Genomic DNA, 15,691 nt, shown 5'->3' on the forward strand with positions numbered 1-15,691 from the left:
TAGTAGTACGAAAATCTATTACTGCACGGTCTATTTTTTGTTTTACTAGTAGTAATTCATTTTTATATGTTTGGATTGTTTTAGCAATGAAATTTTTTAATATTGTTCTAATAATAAAAAATCATCCTGTTGGATCCTCCCAAACCTAAATAACCTTAATAATTAATTAATAAGAACAATTGCTAGGGTATTATCCTAGCTCGATTTGAATTGATACGCCGACCAATCGGTGAGATTAACATCCCGTGTCAAGCTTTTCATCCTTCAGTTTCGTTGATAGAGTTCCCAAGAATACGCATCGGCTAACTCTACGCAAACACGGTCGCGCAGTACAGTGGCGGAACCAGGATTGAGTTGAACCCCGGGCCGAGTTTTAAATATAGTTGTGACAAAAACCAGACGTCGACAAACTCATAGTTCAAAAGATACTCGAGAACATAATGGAAATTCAAAAGATACACGAGAACATAATGGAAAGATAGAAAACATACAACAAGTGTCATCGCGAAGTAGTATATTTATTCTTCTTCAGCAATTTTTTGGGTTTCTTCAGCAATTTTTTGGGCCGAACCCCGGGCCATGGCACGGGTGGCCCGGGGTGTACATCCGCCACTGGCGCAGTACATACATAGAAGACGAAAGCATTGTCAGTCTCTCCAGTTGAAGGTGGGAAATTTAAAAGAAAAGGAAGAATTTTTTGTCCGAGGAAACACACGTACGTACTGCTTAGTCGTAGTAAGTTCTTGAAAGGAAGTAGAACAAGTAGTCATGAATTATAGTCATATACTACATGCTAATAAGGGCACAACATACATATACATGCATGCAGAATGGCACAAATGATTGATCCATTCATCCGCATCCAAAAATAAATGAAAAAATCGATCTACTACATCTCCCTGCTTATATACTTGTTCTTGAACCCTTGCAATAATGCAAGCAACATCAACAAAGAGCTAGCTGATCACAGCGAAGGCACCATGAATGAAGGAACAGCTAGCGCATCCTCCATGCGTCTCGCGATATGCACCGACCGACGCTTGCAATGCACATACGTCAGGCGTCGTCCCAGCCGGTAGGCACCGGCACGAAGTCGTCCCGCAGCTTGGCGGCGTGCAGCCGGGCGCTCTCCTCGCGCGCGTGCTCCATGTCCCGCAGCGCCGCCGCGTACTCCGCCTCCACGGCGGGGTCCGCCGCGCCGCCGTCCTCCTCGACGACCGCGTCGACGTACATGTCCGGGTCGGGCAGCGGCGGCACCGCGGCGCCGCGCGCGGCTCTCAGCCCGCCGTTGATCTCCGCCCAGTAGCGCCTCCTGGCGGCGAGGAGCGCCTCGACGGCGCCCGAGTCATCCCAGCGCGCGACGTTGCCATCGGCGTCGGCGTTGAGCCCCACGGCCGGGTCCGTCACCTTGCGCCACGGCACCCCGCGGGACTCGCAGAAGTCCTTCTCCCACGGCGCCACCGAGCGCCGCACCGCCGGCGGGCGCCGGCAGCACCACCGCGGGCGCGCCGCCGGGGGCAGGTGGAGGGCGGCCTTGCTGCTGTCGGCCCGGCAGAGCACCGCCATCGTGGCCGCCGACGACCCCGCACCCGCAGGCTCCGATTGAACCGCGCGGCGTGGACGCGTGGTGTGCGAGACCAGGAGGCGGATCGGGGAGGAGGCATACGTGCGGCGAGAAGAGAGAGCCTTGCGCCGCGTATATGAACACGGGAGGGCCGGGCGCATGGCGGCTGCGCGCGCCGCGTGGAGTCCGGGTCGGATCACGCGGCTTTCGTATCCGATACAGAGTCGGAGTACATTCCGTTCACGTTGGGGGGCATCGGAGACGGAAAAGCTGAAGAATTCGATTGGTGGGGGGCAGAGGTCGGGGACATGGCCGCCTGGCAAGCGGACCTTGGCGTCTATTTCTCCCCGCCGGACGCTGTTCGTCACGGAGACGAAGAGCGTGAAAGGAGGGACGGAGAAAGATGGCCCGACTTTTATACTGCTCGTTCGCTAATCAGTGAAAGTGGGCCCACAGCCTAGTTAATAATAACTGATTTACTCCTTTTAAGATGACTTAGATTTTGTATTTGCGGAAGTCACTTGCGCTGCGTATGCTGTGTCTACCGATTCTTTTTTTTTCTTTTTCTATTTTTCTTTTGTCTATTTTTTTCTTTTTCCTTTCTTCTATTTTTGCGATGTAGATGCTTTTTTTTGTGTGTAACTACCTTGTTGGCAATGCCGAATCATTTATTTGTTTTGTAGATTAAATTGTTTTATGATATTGATTTATTTATTCGCAATGTTCATGATGTGTAATATTTTGTTCATTGCATTATTATTTGTTCATCATGCTTAATATTTTGTTCATAGAAAATAATTATTTGTTCGTATTATTAAAACATTTATTCTCGTAAATCGAATAGGTGACTTACATGAATGCAATATCTAAGTCGCCTGATGAGAAGACATCCTAATAATAAGGCATGTTTCATAGGTTGGCGGTCCATTTCAAAAAAGTCGTATCTGAAAAATAATTGTGAGAACTGCTCTGGAATTCTTAGAATCTGGAATGAAAAATGTTGCCCTCCTTCAAAAATTACTCTGCACAAAGAACTAGGAATATTGGCGCCCTTCGCCGCGCCCGCTTCTGAAGTTCTGAGTCACGGGCTGCGCTGGTCTATTTCATTGATTTGTTGTTTTGGTGGCCAGTGTTGTGAACGGCAGCGTATGACGTGTAAGTCATTCAAACTGTGTTAACTTGTCCGGTAGCTTTTCCATATTAATGAATAAAAAACTAATATTGATGGAAGTCACAGAAGAATACAAATATATACATGAGAAAGGATTCATACGGATATCAGAGAGATTCTTGCGACTTAGGAGTAGGTTATTAAAACGATAAAACGACGAAATGAATAGATGGTAGATTTTAACGAAACGATGGACGTTTTATCGTTTAAACGGACGTTTTAACGTTTAAACGTTTAAACGTCGATTTCACAAGAACATTTTCTCGTGAAAATGTCGTTTTCACGACGTTTAAGCGCCGTTTTAATAACCAGGCTTAGGACATGCTTATTGAATACAGATCACTGTGAAATTGTTGTGAAAATGATCTCAACCGAGCAAGTATTACAATAGCCATACAAAGGATGGATAAATTAACTAAATTTTGTACAACGAAAAGGCTACTTCAGCTAGCGCAAACCATCAACTAACTTGGATACATATGTCAATCTTGGGTCTCATTGATTGGTCACATGTTACATGTGGAAACATAACACAAAGCTGAGGTAATCATAGTGAGTGCTGCACTACAATCGGCAGTGTCAACAGCTTCGTTCACCCTGGGTCTCATACTCTCATGGATTCGCCATGCCGTGGCCACAATGGCATCGGCCACGCCCGCCATGGCGTGCGGTGCACAGTGGGACAGCCACATGGGTCCCAAGGATCTATCCGGCGGGCGGGCCAATGTCGGTCGACCACCAAGGCAGCGTTGATGTATAAATCGGAGGATAGAAGGGTGCTGACGGAGACGACGATGCGTAGCTCCACAATAGAGATGGTTGTAGGAGAGAACGGTGGCGTCAGGAAAGGGCGTGGGGATGGCAAGCGGTGCCGTGCACGGGAACAGGCAAAGGGAGGCGAAAGATTTGGGAGCAGTATGAAAGTCGGCTATGGCCCATGTCCGATTTGGATGTGGATGACAGGAGGGAGCGGTGGTAGAGAGATCAACAACAGCTCAAGTGCTCAACGTGGGAGTCGAAGAATTGGGTGAGGCGGCGTGCGGGAAGATGGAACTACGTGGGGAACTACGGCAGACTTATTTTTTTTTAAAGCAAGGTCGACCCTCACGGTCTATGGATACGCGGCAAGATGGGCACCAGTTTGTCCGTGCGTAAACCAGACGCGATGGCGTGCGCTAACGCGCCGCAATTCTATTCGCCAAAAGTTATTCGATTTACAATGACACTGCTGAAACGGCCTGCTTCCGGAAGCCGTATAGCAGCAATCAATAAACTACTGGGCTGCGCCAAAAGTCCTGCCTTTCTGGAAGGAGTTTATACAAAATCTCGTGCATGCTTAAAACACGCAAAAGTGAGGCAAATATTAAGAGTCGATCAGACTACTGGCAGTCAAACCGTCAAGGCCCAATAACTACTTTTAGTTCCGAAATATTTTTTTTCTCAAACAATTTTTTTATATTGCTAGAACAATTAAAAAATTATTTCGGAATAAAACAAATCAACATAAAATATGTAGTGGGTGATAAATCTGCTGGGAGTCACCGGCGTGACCCCAGCAGCACCCCAAAAGTGATGCCTTACATCAGCTAGCAAAAACACATGGTCACAAGAATAAATAATTGGAGATTTCGACATTGGGCAGTTACAATACGTACCACTCTTTGTTTCTAATTGCCAGGCATGTTACAATATCTGGATACCTTATGAACAGAAAACAACAGGACGCAGAAAAGAACATGCCTCTTCTTCCAGCTGATCTTCTTTGGCGCTGTAAACCTGAGGCGTCAGCCATGCACTCAGCAAAAGAATGCTTTTGCCTATGGAGAAACCAATATCTTTCTCCGTGTTTCTAACCTTTGATGCCTGCCATGATATCTGGATGTCCCACTACCAAGCAGTTTAATGTTCACACACCATCAAGTTAACCAAGATAACTTGATGTCCTGTCTCCAGATCACGCATGTGCCAGTCAAGCTGCAACACCACAGCAATGTTGAAAGCAATCCTCCCAAATGGTGAATCCTTATATTTCCATCCTCCCCAAAATTAATAGCACTGTAAGGGTGGGTTAGCAGTGGTACCTAGAAACCCTAGATAAGTGCCACTCATCTTGGTCAAATGGGGTCTTGCTCCACGTGCAACATTGCAACTGATGGAAGAAGTTGCTTGCCAATGACCACACCATATATAGCTGCCAATAAGTTTACCAGAAATCATCTGAATATCCATACCATCGTGAGCGTGATGCTCTGCTTGACTGCCACTGACGTGGATTAAAACCTCTGTTGCCATAGTTCTGTTCAGGTGACCTATGCATACTCCTGGACTTAGATACTCTGTTTCGAGATTTTCTTACATCCTCTTCAAAGTCATACTCTTGACGCTGCAAAATTCAAACAGGACAGGCTTCAAAACAAATTCGTTTATTTAAGATGTGATAAAAAAAACAAAGCAAACAGCATAAGGCTGACATTAAAACTATAATGAGTTCAAACAAAGCACACAGCATAAGGCTGGCATTAAAACTATAATGAGTTCAAAGTAACTGCCACCGATAAGTAAAGTCTAAAATGCCCGTGCTTATTTTGTAGACACAGGAAAATCTAGCGATAGAGAGCTTTAGAGCACGAGTTGTGGTAGCTAAGGTAATGGATTCAATTATACAAGCACCTTCAAATCTAATCTAAAGAAATGCAGCTCCTGCTACGTATTCTCTGCTTTTTGCTGATTTGTTATTGATCTGTGTGCCCAGTAGCATGAGAAAGACTGCAAGTGTCTGCTGATAGCAGATTTATCTGCTATTTAGTCTTACTATTTCCAGCAGAATTTTTACACAACAATTGCGACTTGATAAAATACACATTAAGTTATTAATCCCAAATTCCTTCCTCCAACAATGCATATAACTAATTCAAGGCTGCAAAAATTACTAGTAGTTGGTTATTATTGCTATCAGCAAAGACTTGACTTAGCATTTCACCTTGACTGGGTCCGAAAGAACATTATATGCCTCCCCGATTGTTTTAAACAGATGATCCGCATCTGCATAAACTTCCTTGACAACATCCCTCCAAAATCCGTCATCAGTATTCTCATTCCTTACTAGTAATTGAGCAGCCTGCAGGTCAAAGCAGTGTTAAAAGCAAAGCTTTATATATATAATCAATAAGAAATCATCAAAGCAATGAGGACCTTGTCTGGGTGATGTTTCAATGCAGCTTTCCTATATGCCTTCTTGATATCTGCTGCAGAGCAGGATGGCTCCACTCCCCTGATAAGAAAAAGGATAGTTTGTAATTCAGTGTATCTCCACGTAATACCAGCAAAACAGAATCTACCTATATCAGGACAATTCACCAGAATTTAAGAGTGGAATCTAAATGAAATAATATTGTTCACTGTATAATGGCTTCAGTACTAGTTCACAACATGGTCATTATGGGATAAAACTTAATTCTCTCTTAAACATTTGTGAGATACTAGATGAAGTTCTTAGCAACATATAGAAGCAATAATTATTGGTTTTCTCAATCGTAATGCAGTTACCACTGCTTCTCATAAACAAATAAATGCAGCTACTAAATTTCCCCGTTTCATGAACTCTTCAACTATCTTGGAATAGATTTTTCTACAGTAAATAATAACCATGCATGAAAAAATAATCAACTACTTAATTAGCTGCAAACTACTATTCCTACCACTCTGCCCCTAAGAGCTGCAAATTCCAGAAATGATATGTAGCTATCTCAGGATACCATATGCAATTCTTTGTGCAGGAGAACAATTGCAGAAGGGCCTCAACTCCCTTGCCATTCTTGGCACTTGAACCATACGGAACCACCAGAATAGATGTGTATTCGATGGAGTATCTCCAAACTTGGCTAGAGCCCTAGTGCTCGTTAGTAAGTAGCAGTTTTGGTGTTTGGCTGACCAGAGGTACTTCCTACCTCTTTGCCCTTGAGCCAGAATAGGGTGGTGTTTTGGTCGAGGTCATATTTTTTTATTCACATGTGTGTATGTCTTTTTGAAAGATAGTTGGAGTGAAGTTGTGTGTGTTGTAGGCGCTCTTCTTATTTTATCTTCTTAATATAATGATACACATCTCTCCTGTGTGTTCGAGAAAAAATATTTAATGAATTCTACACAGTTCCAAATGATGACATTTTCCTGCCAGTTTCATATCATTTATTGTGAAACCAATATTATTGGAGAACAGACATAAAGAAGAGCATATCGTTCCTTAAAGAGCCACTACCAAAGGCGCATTCAGTACTAGTATAGCAGGCAACATTCATTCATTTTCTGAATCAGTGATAAATTGATAATCGCTGTTGAAATTCAAATGCAGGGACAAGCATTAACTGCTTTGAAGGATAGCAAATATTCAGGTTAACCAGGCACAAGCTGGGGCAAAGAAAATCTTACTAGAGTAACAAAAAGGTAAAACCAATTTGGAAAACTTACAAGATTAAATACAAATTCAGCGGAGCATCCTTTTTTGCTTCATCCTCTATGGATGAGAGCCGCGCGCGTGCTTGCTTGAGATCACTGTGCTTGTTAAAAACTTTTGGTGATAATCCAGACACATTGACTTTCTTTTCAAGAAGCAAGATTAGCTTCCTTACATCATTGGCAGCTTGCCCATAATCTCTTATCATCTCGTATAAGGTGGCTCGCCTTGAAATTGCCTGAAATATACATATATATATTACATAAGGTCTGAAAACAATCATGTAGCGCTTAAACAGTTTACACACGTCTCAACAATGTTCATACATACAAAATGAGTCAACATTCCTCCTATACATGCAAATGCATGCAAAATGACATGCTTTGATGCTTATAAATAGAATAAGAGCTCCAGCAATATACCTTTAGATAATTTGCATCAAGAACCATGGCAAGTGAGCAATCTGCTATTGCATCAGTAACCTGTCCAAGTGCTTGATATGCAGCTGCACGATTGCAAAAACAGACAGCTGAAAACGGGCGTGATTCACTATTGCATGCCAAAGCCGCTGAATATTGTTCCACAGCATCTGAATATCTCCTAGCTTGAAATAATTCATTTCCAGCAGCCTAAGGATTAGAAGGTAACAATAGATCAGTGATGCTAGTTCTGTCAAAAGGGAAATTGATATTTTGGCTCTGCGAAATTGACATGTTAGGATTTAGGACTCTCCACGCTATGTCTCATGGATCTCATGGATATGTGAATCATGGGGCCACATGTAAACGAAAGGGAAATCCTGAATTCACCTCTATGGAGCGGAAAATCTCAATTTTCAAGGTTACATAATTTCACGCTTATTCTGTGATTCTATAGTAAGCAATAAAAAATAAACGGATATTTTTAGTTATCATTTTTTTTCTGTTTCTAAGCAATGTGTGCTGTCTGTCATCTGCACATCCTAACTGCAAAAAAAAAAAGAAAGAGGAAGAGCAGCGCAAAAAAGCTCAGTCTGTTCCCATATTTAAAGCCAAACTTAACAGTCAAGGTAATTTAGGACATCATAGTCTACTTAAAGAGACAAGTGGAAATTATGCAACATGACTGGCAAAGAGATACCATATGTTAGGGTTTTTTTTAGATATACCATATGTCAGTTCTCAATCTTCATTAAATCTTGGAATACACATGGACATTAAAAGGAGTAGACAACAGCATAGATTACAGAAATGGGAAGAATAAGGCCAGTCTCAGTGGGAGTGTCATCGACACAGTTACCTAGACTGTAATCTTAAGAACTGTGCCAGTAGAGTGTCATGGTGATGACACTCCTCTCACATTTCATGACACTCCTCTTTTCTCTCTCCTCATACTATTGGTACATGTTAGCAAATTTAATGTCCATGACACTCTTATGACACTCCCACTGAGATTGGCCTAAGATATGATGAACACATATCACCAACTTCCAGCCAGTGCTACTTAGTAAGAGGATGACCAGAGACATTAAAGCATACCTTAAGGGAGAGTAGTTGTCTTATAGTTGCTGACAACGATGAAAAACATTGATGATATGTCCTCTCATCACTGTGTGAGTTGCACCATTCAGAAGTTAAACATTACGATTCATAAGACAAGTGTGAACTGCCAAAAGAAATGAAACTTAAAGAACATGACAAATATACCTTTCTTGGGAAGGTGTGACTTGCTCATGCTTCTTTAACAAATCAAGAGCTTCATCAAGCTTTCCTGAAAGGAAATAAGACTTGCAAATAAGGTAGGGCCGCCAATAACTTCCAGAGAATTGTGTCTTTTCAGAAACTCTGGAATTCTTTGGTTCTCCATCAGCATTGAATAAAACTGAATTTCTTTCAGCCGGATTTACAGACCCCTGACATAGTTGAATCACTTCTTCATATCTTCGTAGCTGTTCAGTGCAACGATGATATTAGTAACAAGAAACAAATATATGAGGGCAAAACAAGACATCACCTAAACATTTGTGAGCATAGACACTCTTAATAATTCATGGACGAAACAGAAATAAAAGGAATACAAACCATCAGCAATGCCTCAGCTTTCATCTCCTTGAGGCTGTCCGAATGTGGACTTATGTGCAATGCATTGGAGATCAATTCTAAGGCTGTTGTTGCTTCAGGAGATGCTCTTTTCTCAAGAAGTTCCTTGCACTGGGATACCCACTCTGTCACTCTCTGCAGAAGTGATAAAAGCACATGAATGTGGTATAATGATAAAACCTAGAGACACTAGAGAATATATTTGAGCTTAAATGAACTAGAGACACTAAGGAAGTGATAATGGAACAGAACACATACATAAGTATCAACAAGAATAGAATATATTAACTATTGAAGCACAGCCTAATAGTTAGGCGTAATAATAGAAGCCACATTGTTTTACGCAATGGCACAAAATCAACTGAAATGATCTAAATTTGGATACATCGTCCATGGAAAATTCTGCATCTATATTGTCCTTTTAGGAAAAAAAGATGTCAGCCAAATTAAATGTTAAGAATGGAAATTGAAAGCTGTGTTTAAAGAAGAATCTGTGTCCATTTGAAGCCCGAATTAAATTAGTCCACCTGATTGCACCTAACAATAGGTTTATATGCATATATGGATCAAACTAAGAGAAGTGCATCAAATCAAGGTACACAATAACTCCATAAGCTGTATAGCAGAAAGAATGAGCAGCTTTGATATGCACATAGATCACACCAATAAAGTTTGTAGTTTAAAAAAATAATGTATAGAAATTATGGGCAATTCAGTTAGGATGTTCCTAAAAACATCCAGGTTGAACTGAATGCGAAGGGTAATGGAAAATCCAAGTGCAGCTGCAGTAATGCGGTCAAACAAGCAAGTCATTGTATCATGTTTGACTTATTTACAATAAATTCATTTGTCATGAATGCAACCGTGCATACATGAATAATTTGATCATGCTCAAGAATTCAATCTCAAACATGTTCCTAAATCATCCTTTGGCATTAGAAAAATAGAAACCCCCAATGATCCGGTTATTGGAACCATTCAGAATATCAAGGCCGCATGATAACATATGGCTTGGTTTGTGGAATGGTATTTTTGGATTTTGTGTATTGTGGAATGAATTCCGTTGCTAAAATATATTGCAAAATATTCAATTTCTCCAACACAATGAACATTTGATCTGGAGCCTGTTACACGGGTAATAGATGTTCTTCTAGTATGACCATACAATACAAGGCAACTAAAGGTACAAAGACAGTTATCAGTAAAATAACATCCACAACTGATTACAGAACCATCAGTATACCTACTTTCCCTGAGTTAAACTTATCACATTAGTCCAGACATGTTGAGCCTGCTTACCAGGAAGGTGTGCAAGAAGAAAGATAACACAGAAACTAATGGTGCACAACTCTCATTTGATGTGCATGTTGTCAACTATTATTGTGTAAAAGGCTAGTCAAATGAGAACCAATCCTTTCCATGTAAAGTGATATGCAGAATCACATCATACATGTATTTTACACAAATTTTTACTATGTCAATATTTTCATCAAAGATTGGGTATAATGTGTGGGATATATTGCTCGAGCCCCTTGGGCTGATTATATAGGAGTACATGGCTTGGAGAGCAAGTAGCCTCTCCTAGAGATAAGGAAGGTTATCCCGGGATTACAATCAATCCAAAACTAACCGTATCCAGAGTTGCCTAATATACTATAACAATTCTGATGATACTATGCAAAGGGTAAATATCATCAATTTTGGCATTTCAAAAGGACTTGCTGCAAATATAATAGCCAACAGAAGAATAATCAGCCTACATCACAATGTTACCAGAAGGATTCAAAATTAAAATAAATACAAAGATACACTAGGCCTCCTTGCATCATTACTAATAAGGCATCTACCAATTGAGTAGGCCAGTTTTACTTTATAGTAATCGTTCTTTTCATAACCTACTAATTGGATAATTCAGAGTTTCATGCTAGATAGTGCCAAATTACAGTTCCTTGCAAGGCTCTGCAAGTGTCCTGATAGCCTCTTGCATCCGCATCCATCATCTTCAGATAGAACCAAACTGCTAACCAGTCCTTCAAACCCACCAAGTAAGGCAAAAGATTACTTGCTCCAATCACCAATGTAAGTCCATCTAGGTTTGTCTTAAGTTACTTTTTCACCTTTGACTATCAATATCTAAAATGTCATATTGGAGACCGCGGCAATGCCCTAATGAAGTTATTTGCAGCGGGAGGAAGCACATATGGAGTCCTGTTAGGCATTACTATTTCGAAATTGTGAATAGTTGGGAACAAGCAAACAAATAATAAGTCTTTCTAACCAAAAACAATTAAATGTGTGATATAATCTATAGATTCTAGAATATAGAGGGTATTAATTCAATTTATTAAAAAAAATATGGAATGCAAAAAATAGAAATAGTGAACACAAGATGTATTTATTCTGCCTAAGCAAAAAGGTACAAGATACCTTGACTTTTTCCAAACCATCAGAAGCCTCAGTAAAGACTTTGGGGTCAGAACTCGAAGTGTTATTGTTCAAACAGGACATGTAACTCCTTGATGCATCTTCAAGATCACCTAATGCAAGGTAGCAACTGCATTTATAGACAATAAAAAAGTTCAACCCAATAGTCATTTAAAGAGGAAAGAAGATTACACAGAAAGTATGTACAATTGAAGTTGCAGGGTCAATAATCCCTGCCAAATCCTGAAATACAACACAAGTTAAGATATTCCCAATACAAATGTCATTCAGTAGAATACAGATTTGTCCGTTTCAAATATAGCATGGTTATATTCAAGCTAAAATATCAAAGCACAATGGTGCTGAAACATATACCTATGGTTTCCTAGATGAGCATATGATTGGAAACATTGATAAGCTATAACATAACAGACTGTTCACAAATGTACATTGATAAGCTATAGCATAACAGACTGTTCACAAATGTACTATGCTTGAAATCACTGAACTGACCATACTTGCAAATTGAAACGAACACCAATATTGTAACATATAAAGAAAAAAAAGGTTGAATTGAGGATAGCAAAAACCTTACTTTGCAGCTCTAACTTTAGCTTTAATAAAGCTGGGGTCAATTGATGTAGCAGTCAAACAATCCTGAAGCGCCTCCCGAATCATGCCAAGTGACATTCTTGTAGCAGCTCGGTTGCTATAACACAGCATCAAAGCGCGGGAACAGTGCCCAGAAGCGCCGTGATGGGAAATAGAGTTTATTCCACGGGTGTAATAATCCTCTGCAGTAGCAAAGTGCCCATTTGCATAGGCTTTATTTCCACTGGAACAAATTAAACAAACAGACCACGTTAAATCAAATTTTGAGTAATCACATGAAAAATTAACAAAAAGTTATACCCTCAAAAATTGAGATATTAAGATGGCACTAAACATTTTCGCACAAACCTAGTACGCCAAGTTTCACAAATCTCCAAGGCTGCAGAAGAATCTCTTTTCGCTTGTTGTTTCACTAAGTCTTCATTTATACTTGATGACTTAGTATCTTGTGAAACTTGCATGCCCTTCATATCTTGTGAAGATTTTGGCTGTACAAAAGAGTTGGTACTTGATGACTTAGATGCTGGAGTGCCTTTTGTTCTTAACTTCCTTCTTGTGCTACGTCTTTGTGCTGATGCAGAAATATCAGATGACGATGCACCGAAGCTAAAGTTCAGCCCACTAAAATTCGAAGTGCTTGGTTGAAAAGCAACAGCTTCACCAAAATCATGCAGAGTTCTGTAGGTACTCTCATCATAGGCTTGCCCATTAACATTGTGCCCATAAACATCAGGACAAGCTTCTGTGGCACCTGTTTTATGCTCACCATTCAAGCAAATATTGACATTTGTGAAAGAATGCCGTGATGCATTACTTAAATCTCCTTCAAAACTAGAAAAACTGCTCCCGAAATTGCTTTCAGATGCATCTACATTCAGTACTGTACTTTCATGTCCAAATGCCTGAAGGTCAGCGTCAATGACCAAGTGCTCGGTTGCAGAAACTAGATCATCTGCACAACTTGAGTTCCAGTTAGGGATACCACTATCACCTATGTGAACAGACTGATCTGAAGCCACATATGCCTCGGTTGAAACATGTTCAGTTTCTGCCGGATAAGGGGAACAATCCATTGGTGAATAGTCACCTGCTAAATCTCCATTGGTAAAGGTTTCCTTAGGAGTAACATGATGGACTTGAGCATGTTGCTTTAGCCTAGTTGGTCTTCTATTTTTCCTTTTGCTTTTATGTACTTCTTTCTTGTCCCTGTATGCAGACTTTATACTATCTAAACCAAATAAGGTCTCTCTGGAACACCCAGGCAAATCATGTTTGACAGCACAAGGATCATCAGGAGCAGCTTCTCTTTCTGCATTTATGGTTCCAAAACTGAAAGCAGGAACTGCAGTCTCAAAAGTAGAGAAACTAGATGCACAATTCAAATTTGTAAATGGATGTGACTCCTGTTTGGGTTGGGGAACAGCACCATATCCTGAAGTAGCCTCCGCATTATTTCCAAATACAAATACTTCTGGTGGTTGAGTAGCAGTTTCATCTTCCCTGCTCTGAGATGGAATTCCAGATCCTATATTTAAATCTGTCATCTTCTCTGGAAGCACACCATCCACTGTACCACGAGCTGAACTGATGTTCGTATCTGCATCACTGACAAAGTTACTTCCATCATCCATGGCTATGCTTGCTGAGTGAGAAATGGAGCTCTGGGTTCCATTTCTTCCAAACAATGCCTCCGGTGGACAATTAGCGTTATCACTTTCCATCCTCTGCAACATGACTCCACCTCCTGCACTCAAATCTGATTTCTTCTCTGGAGGCGAACTGTCAGTGCCATTAGCTGAAGCATTGCTATTTGCTGTAGAGAGAAAATCACTGCTTGAACTAGAAGCATTGCTATTTGCAGAGAAGAATTCACTGCTCCTTTCTGAAGTGCTGCTTGTTTCCTTCCCAAAAACAGTACCTGGGGCTCCTCCACCCCGAAACGTAAACACTTCAGGTTGATGACTACAACCAGCACTTCTCATGTCATGCAACGGCATGTCACTTCCGATATTCATCTGTGTTAACTTCTCCTGAAGCACACCAGCATCATCAAAACCATTAACAGCAGTGGATGAACTGGTATTCGCACCAGATGCAGCATTGTTTGCACTATCCAAATGGACACTTGCTGCATTACTTCCAAAAGTGAAAGGTGCTCCATTAGTATTTTCAATCCCCTTTCCCCTGGAAGGTGCCTGATCACCTATATCGAACTGTGTCGACTTCTCAGGCATAGCTTTGGCATCAGTACCTAGAACTGAGGCAGAAGCATCTGACTGTGCACCAGGGGCAGCAGCATTCCTACTATCAGCAAAAGTCCCAGCACTATTACCTCCAAACACAAATGATTTTGGGACACCATTACCAATGTCACCCTTCTCACTCTGCAATGGTTCTCCACAGCCTAAATTGAGTTGTGTAAGCTTCTCCGGGAGCACATTAACCTGGCTGTTAGAAACCAAACCAGAAATATCAACACCAAATACAGAACATCCATCCTTTTGATCCTTCCCCTGACCAAAACGAGCGCCAACCTCTCCTGATGTGCGCAGGTTAAGCTTTTCCATCCTATCAGGCAGCTTTGACGGCGCAGATAATCCCTCCACCCGAGACAGGCTCTCCCTCACGCTCCCAAACACAAACGGTGCCTCACTGGGTGAAGCTGCTGCCGCTGGCGGCTCCGGAACCTGCTGGCCCACCGCCGGAGCAGCACCAAACACAAAGCACCCGGCCTGACCCTTCCCGAATCCTCCGTTCTCACTCCCGAAGCCGCCAGTCCCGTCCTGCCTCGGACCATCTGTACCGCCGCCGCCAAACGGGTTCCACGTCCCTGCGGGGGGCTGCGGGGCGCGGGAGCGGGACGAGGCGGGCGCGTGTCGCCGCTTGGCCAGGCGGGGCGCGCGGCGCGAAGGCGGCGGCGCCCCGGCGGAGGGCTCCGCGCCCGGCGGCGCGAGGCCGAGCCCTAGGCCCGGGTTGGCCATGGGGGCCGCGGCGGCGGCGGGGAGGTCGGGCCCGCTAGGGTTTTGGCGCGGCGGGTCGGGCGCTACCGCCGGCGGCATCCCCTGCTGCGGCGGGGCAGCGGCCAGCGGCGGCGGGGGTGCTCTGGACGGGTGGGGAATGGGGCGGGGGGTTTTTTTTTTTTGAGCAGAATGGGGCGGGGGTTGGGGTGGGCGGGCGCGTGTGATCGATTAATTTGGGGAGGGCAGAAGAGAGAGCGAGCTGGAGGTTGCTTAGACAATGCGGTTTGAACTGGATTCAGATTGGGTGACATTGGGTAGCAAGGTCACAATGAAACATTGGCTAGATCTCAGCCCTTTAAATCCCATCCAATGCCTCCCTATGTTGGGCCCGCATCCAGAAAAAAAAAAAGTCTCCCAGATCAGCTAACGGAC

At 42.5% G+C, this 15,691-nt stretch overlaps 2 protein-coding genes across 5 annotated transcripts; both read right to left on the reverse strand.

Annotated features, from left to right (window-relative positions):
- Positions 1-1,056: 1,056 nt before the first annotated feature.
- Positions 1,057-1,566, reverse strand: LOC120700821. The gene has a single exon (XM_039985043.1). It carries the CDS (start codon positions 1,564-1,566, stop codon positions 1,057-1,059), a length of 510 nt encoding a protein of 169 aa, XP_039840977.1.
- Positions 1,567-4,224: 2,658 nt separating this feature from the next.
- Positions 4,225-15,411, reverse strand: LOC120698890 (serine-rich adhesin for platelets-like). Of its 4 annotated transcripts, none has more exons than XM_039982658.1 (12): positions 14,161-15,409; positions 12,648-14,115; positions 12,283-12,522; positions 11,691-11,817; positions 9,246-9,398; positions 8,871-9,112; positions 8,703-8,772; positions 7,608-7,814; positions 7,200-7,423; positions 5,928-6,006; positions 5,716-5,853; positions 4,225-5,118 (listed from the first exon to the last, which is right to left on the reverse strand). In XM_039982658.1, exons 1-12 carry the CDS (start codon positions 15,356-15,358, stop codon positions 4,939-4,941), a joined length of 4,326 nt encoding a protein of 1,441 aa, XP_039838592.1. In that variant the 5' UTR covers positions 15,359-15,409; the 3' UTR covers positions 4,225-4,938. The 4 variants fall into 4 exon arrangements, 2 of the variants coding, with proteins under 2 accessions (XP_039838592.1, XP_039838591.1); XR_005685061.1 differs by having other exon boundaries at positions 4,334-4,709; positions 4,817-5,118; positions 12,648-15,408; XM_039982657.1 differs by having other exon boundaries at positions 12,648-15,408.
- Between the last annotated feature and the right edge of the window lie 280 nt (positions 15,412-15,691).

The sequence above is a fragment of the Panicum virgatum genome, chromosome 3K, assembly GCF_016808335.1.
Source record: "Panicum virgatum strain AP13 chromosome 3K, P.virgatum_v5, whole genome shotgun sequence".
NCBI lineage: Eukaryota > Viridiplantae > Streptophyta > Magnoliopsida > Poales > Poaceae > Panicum > Panicum virgatum.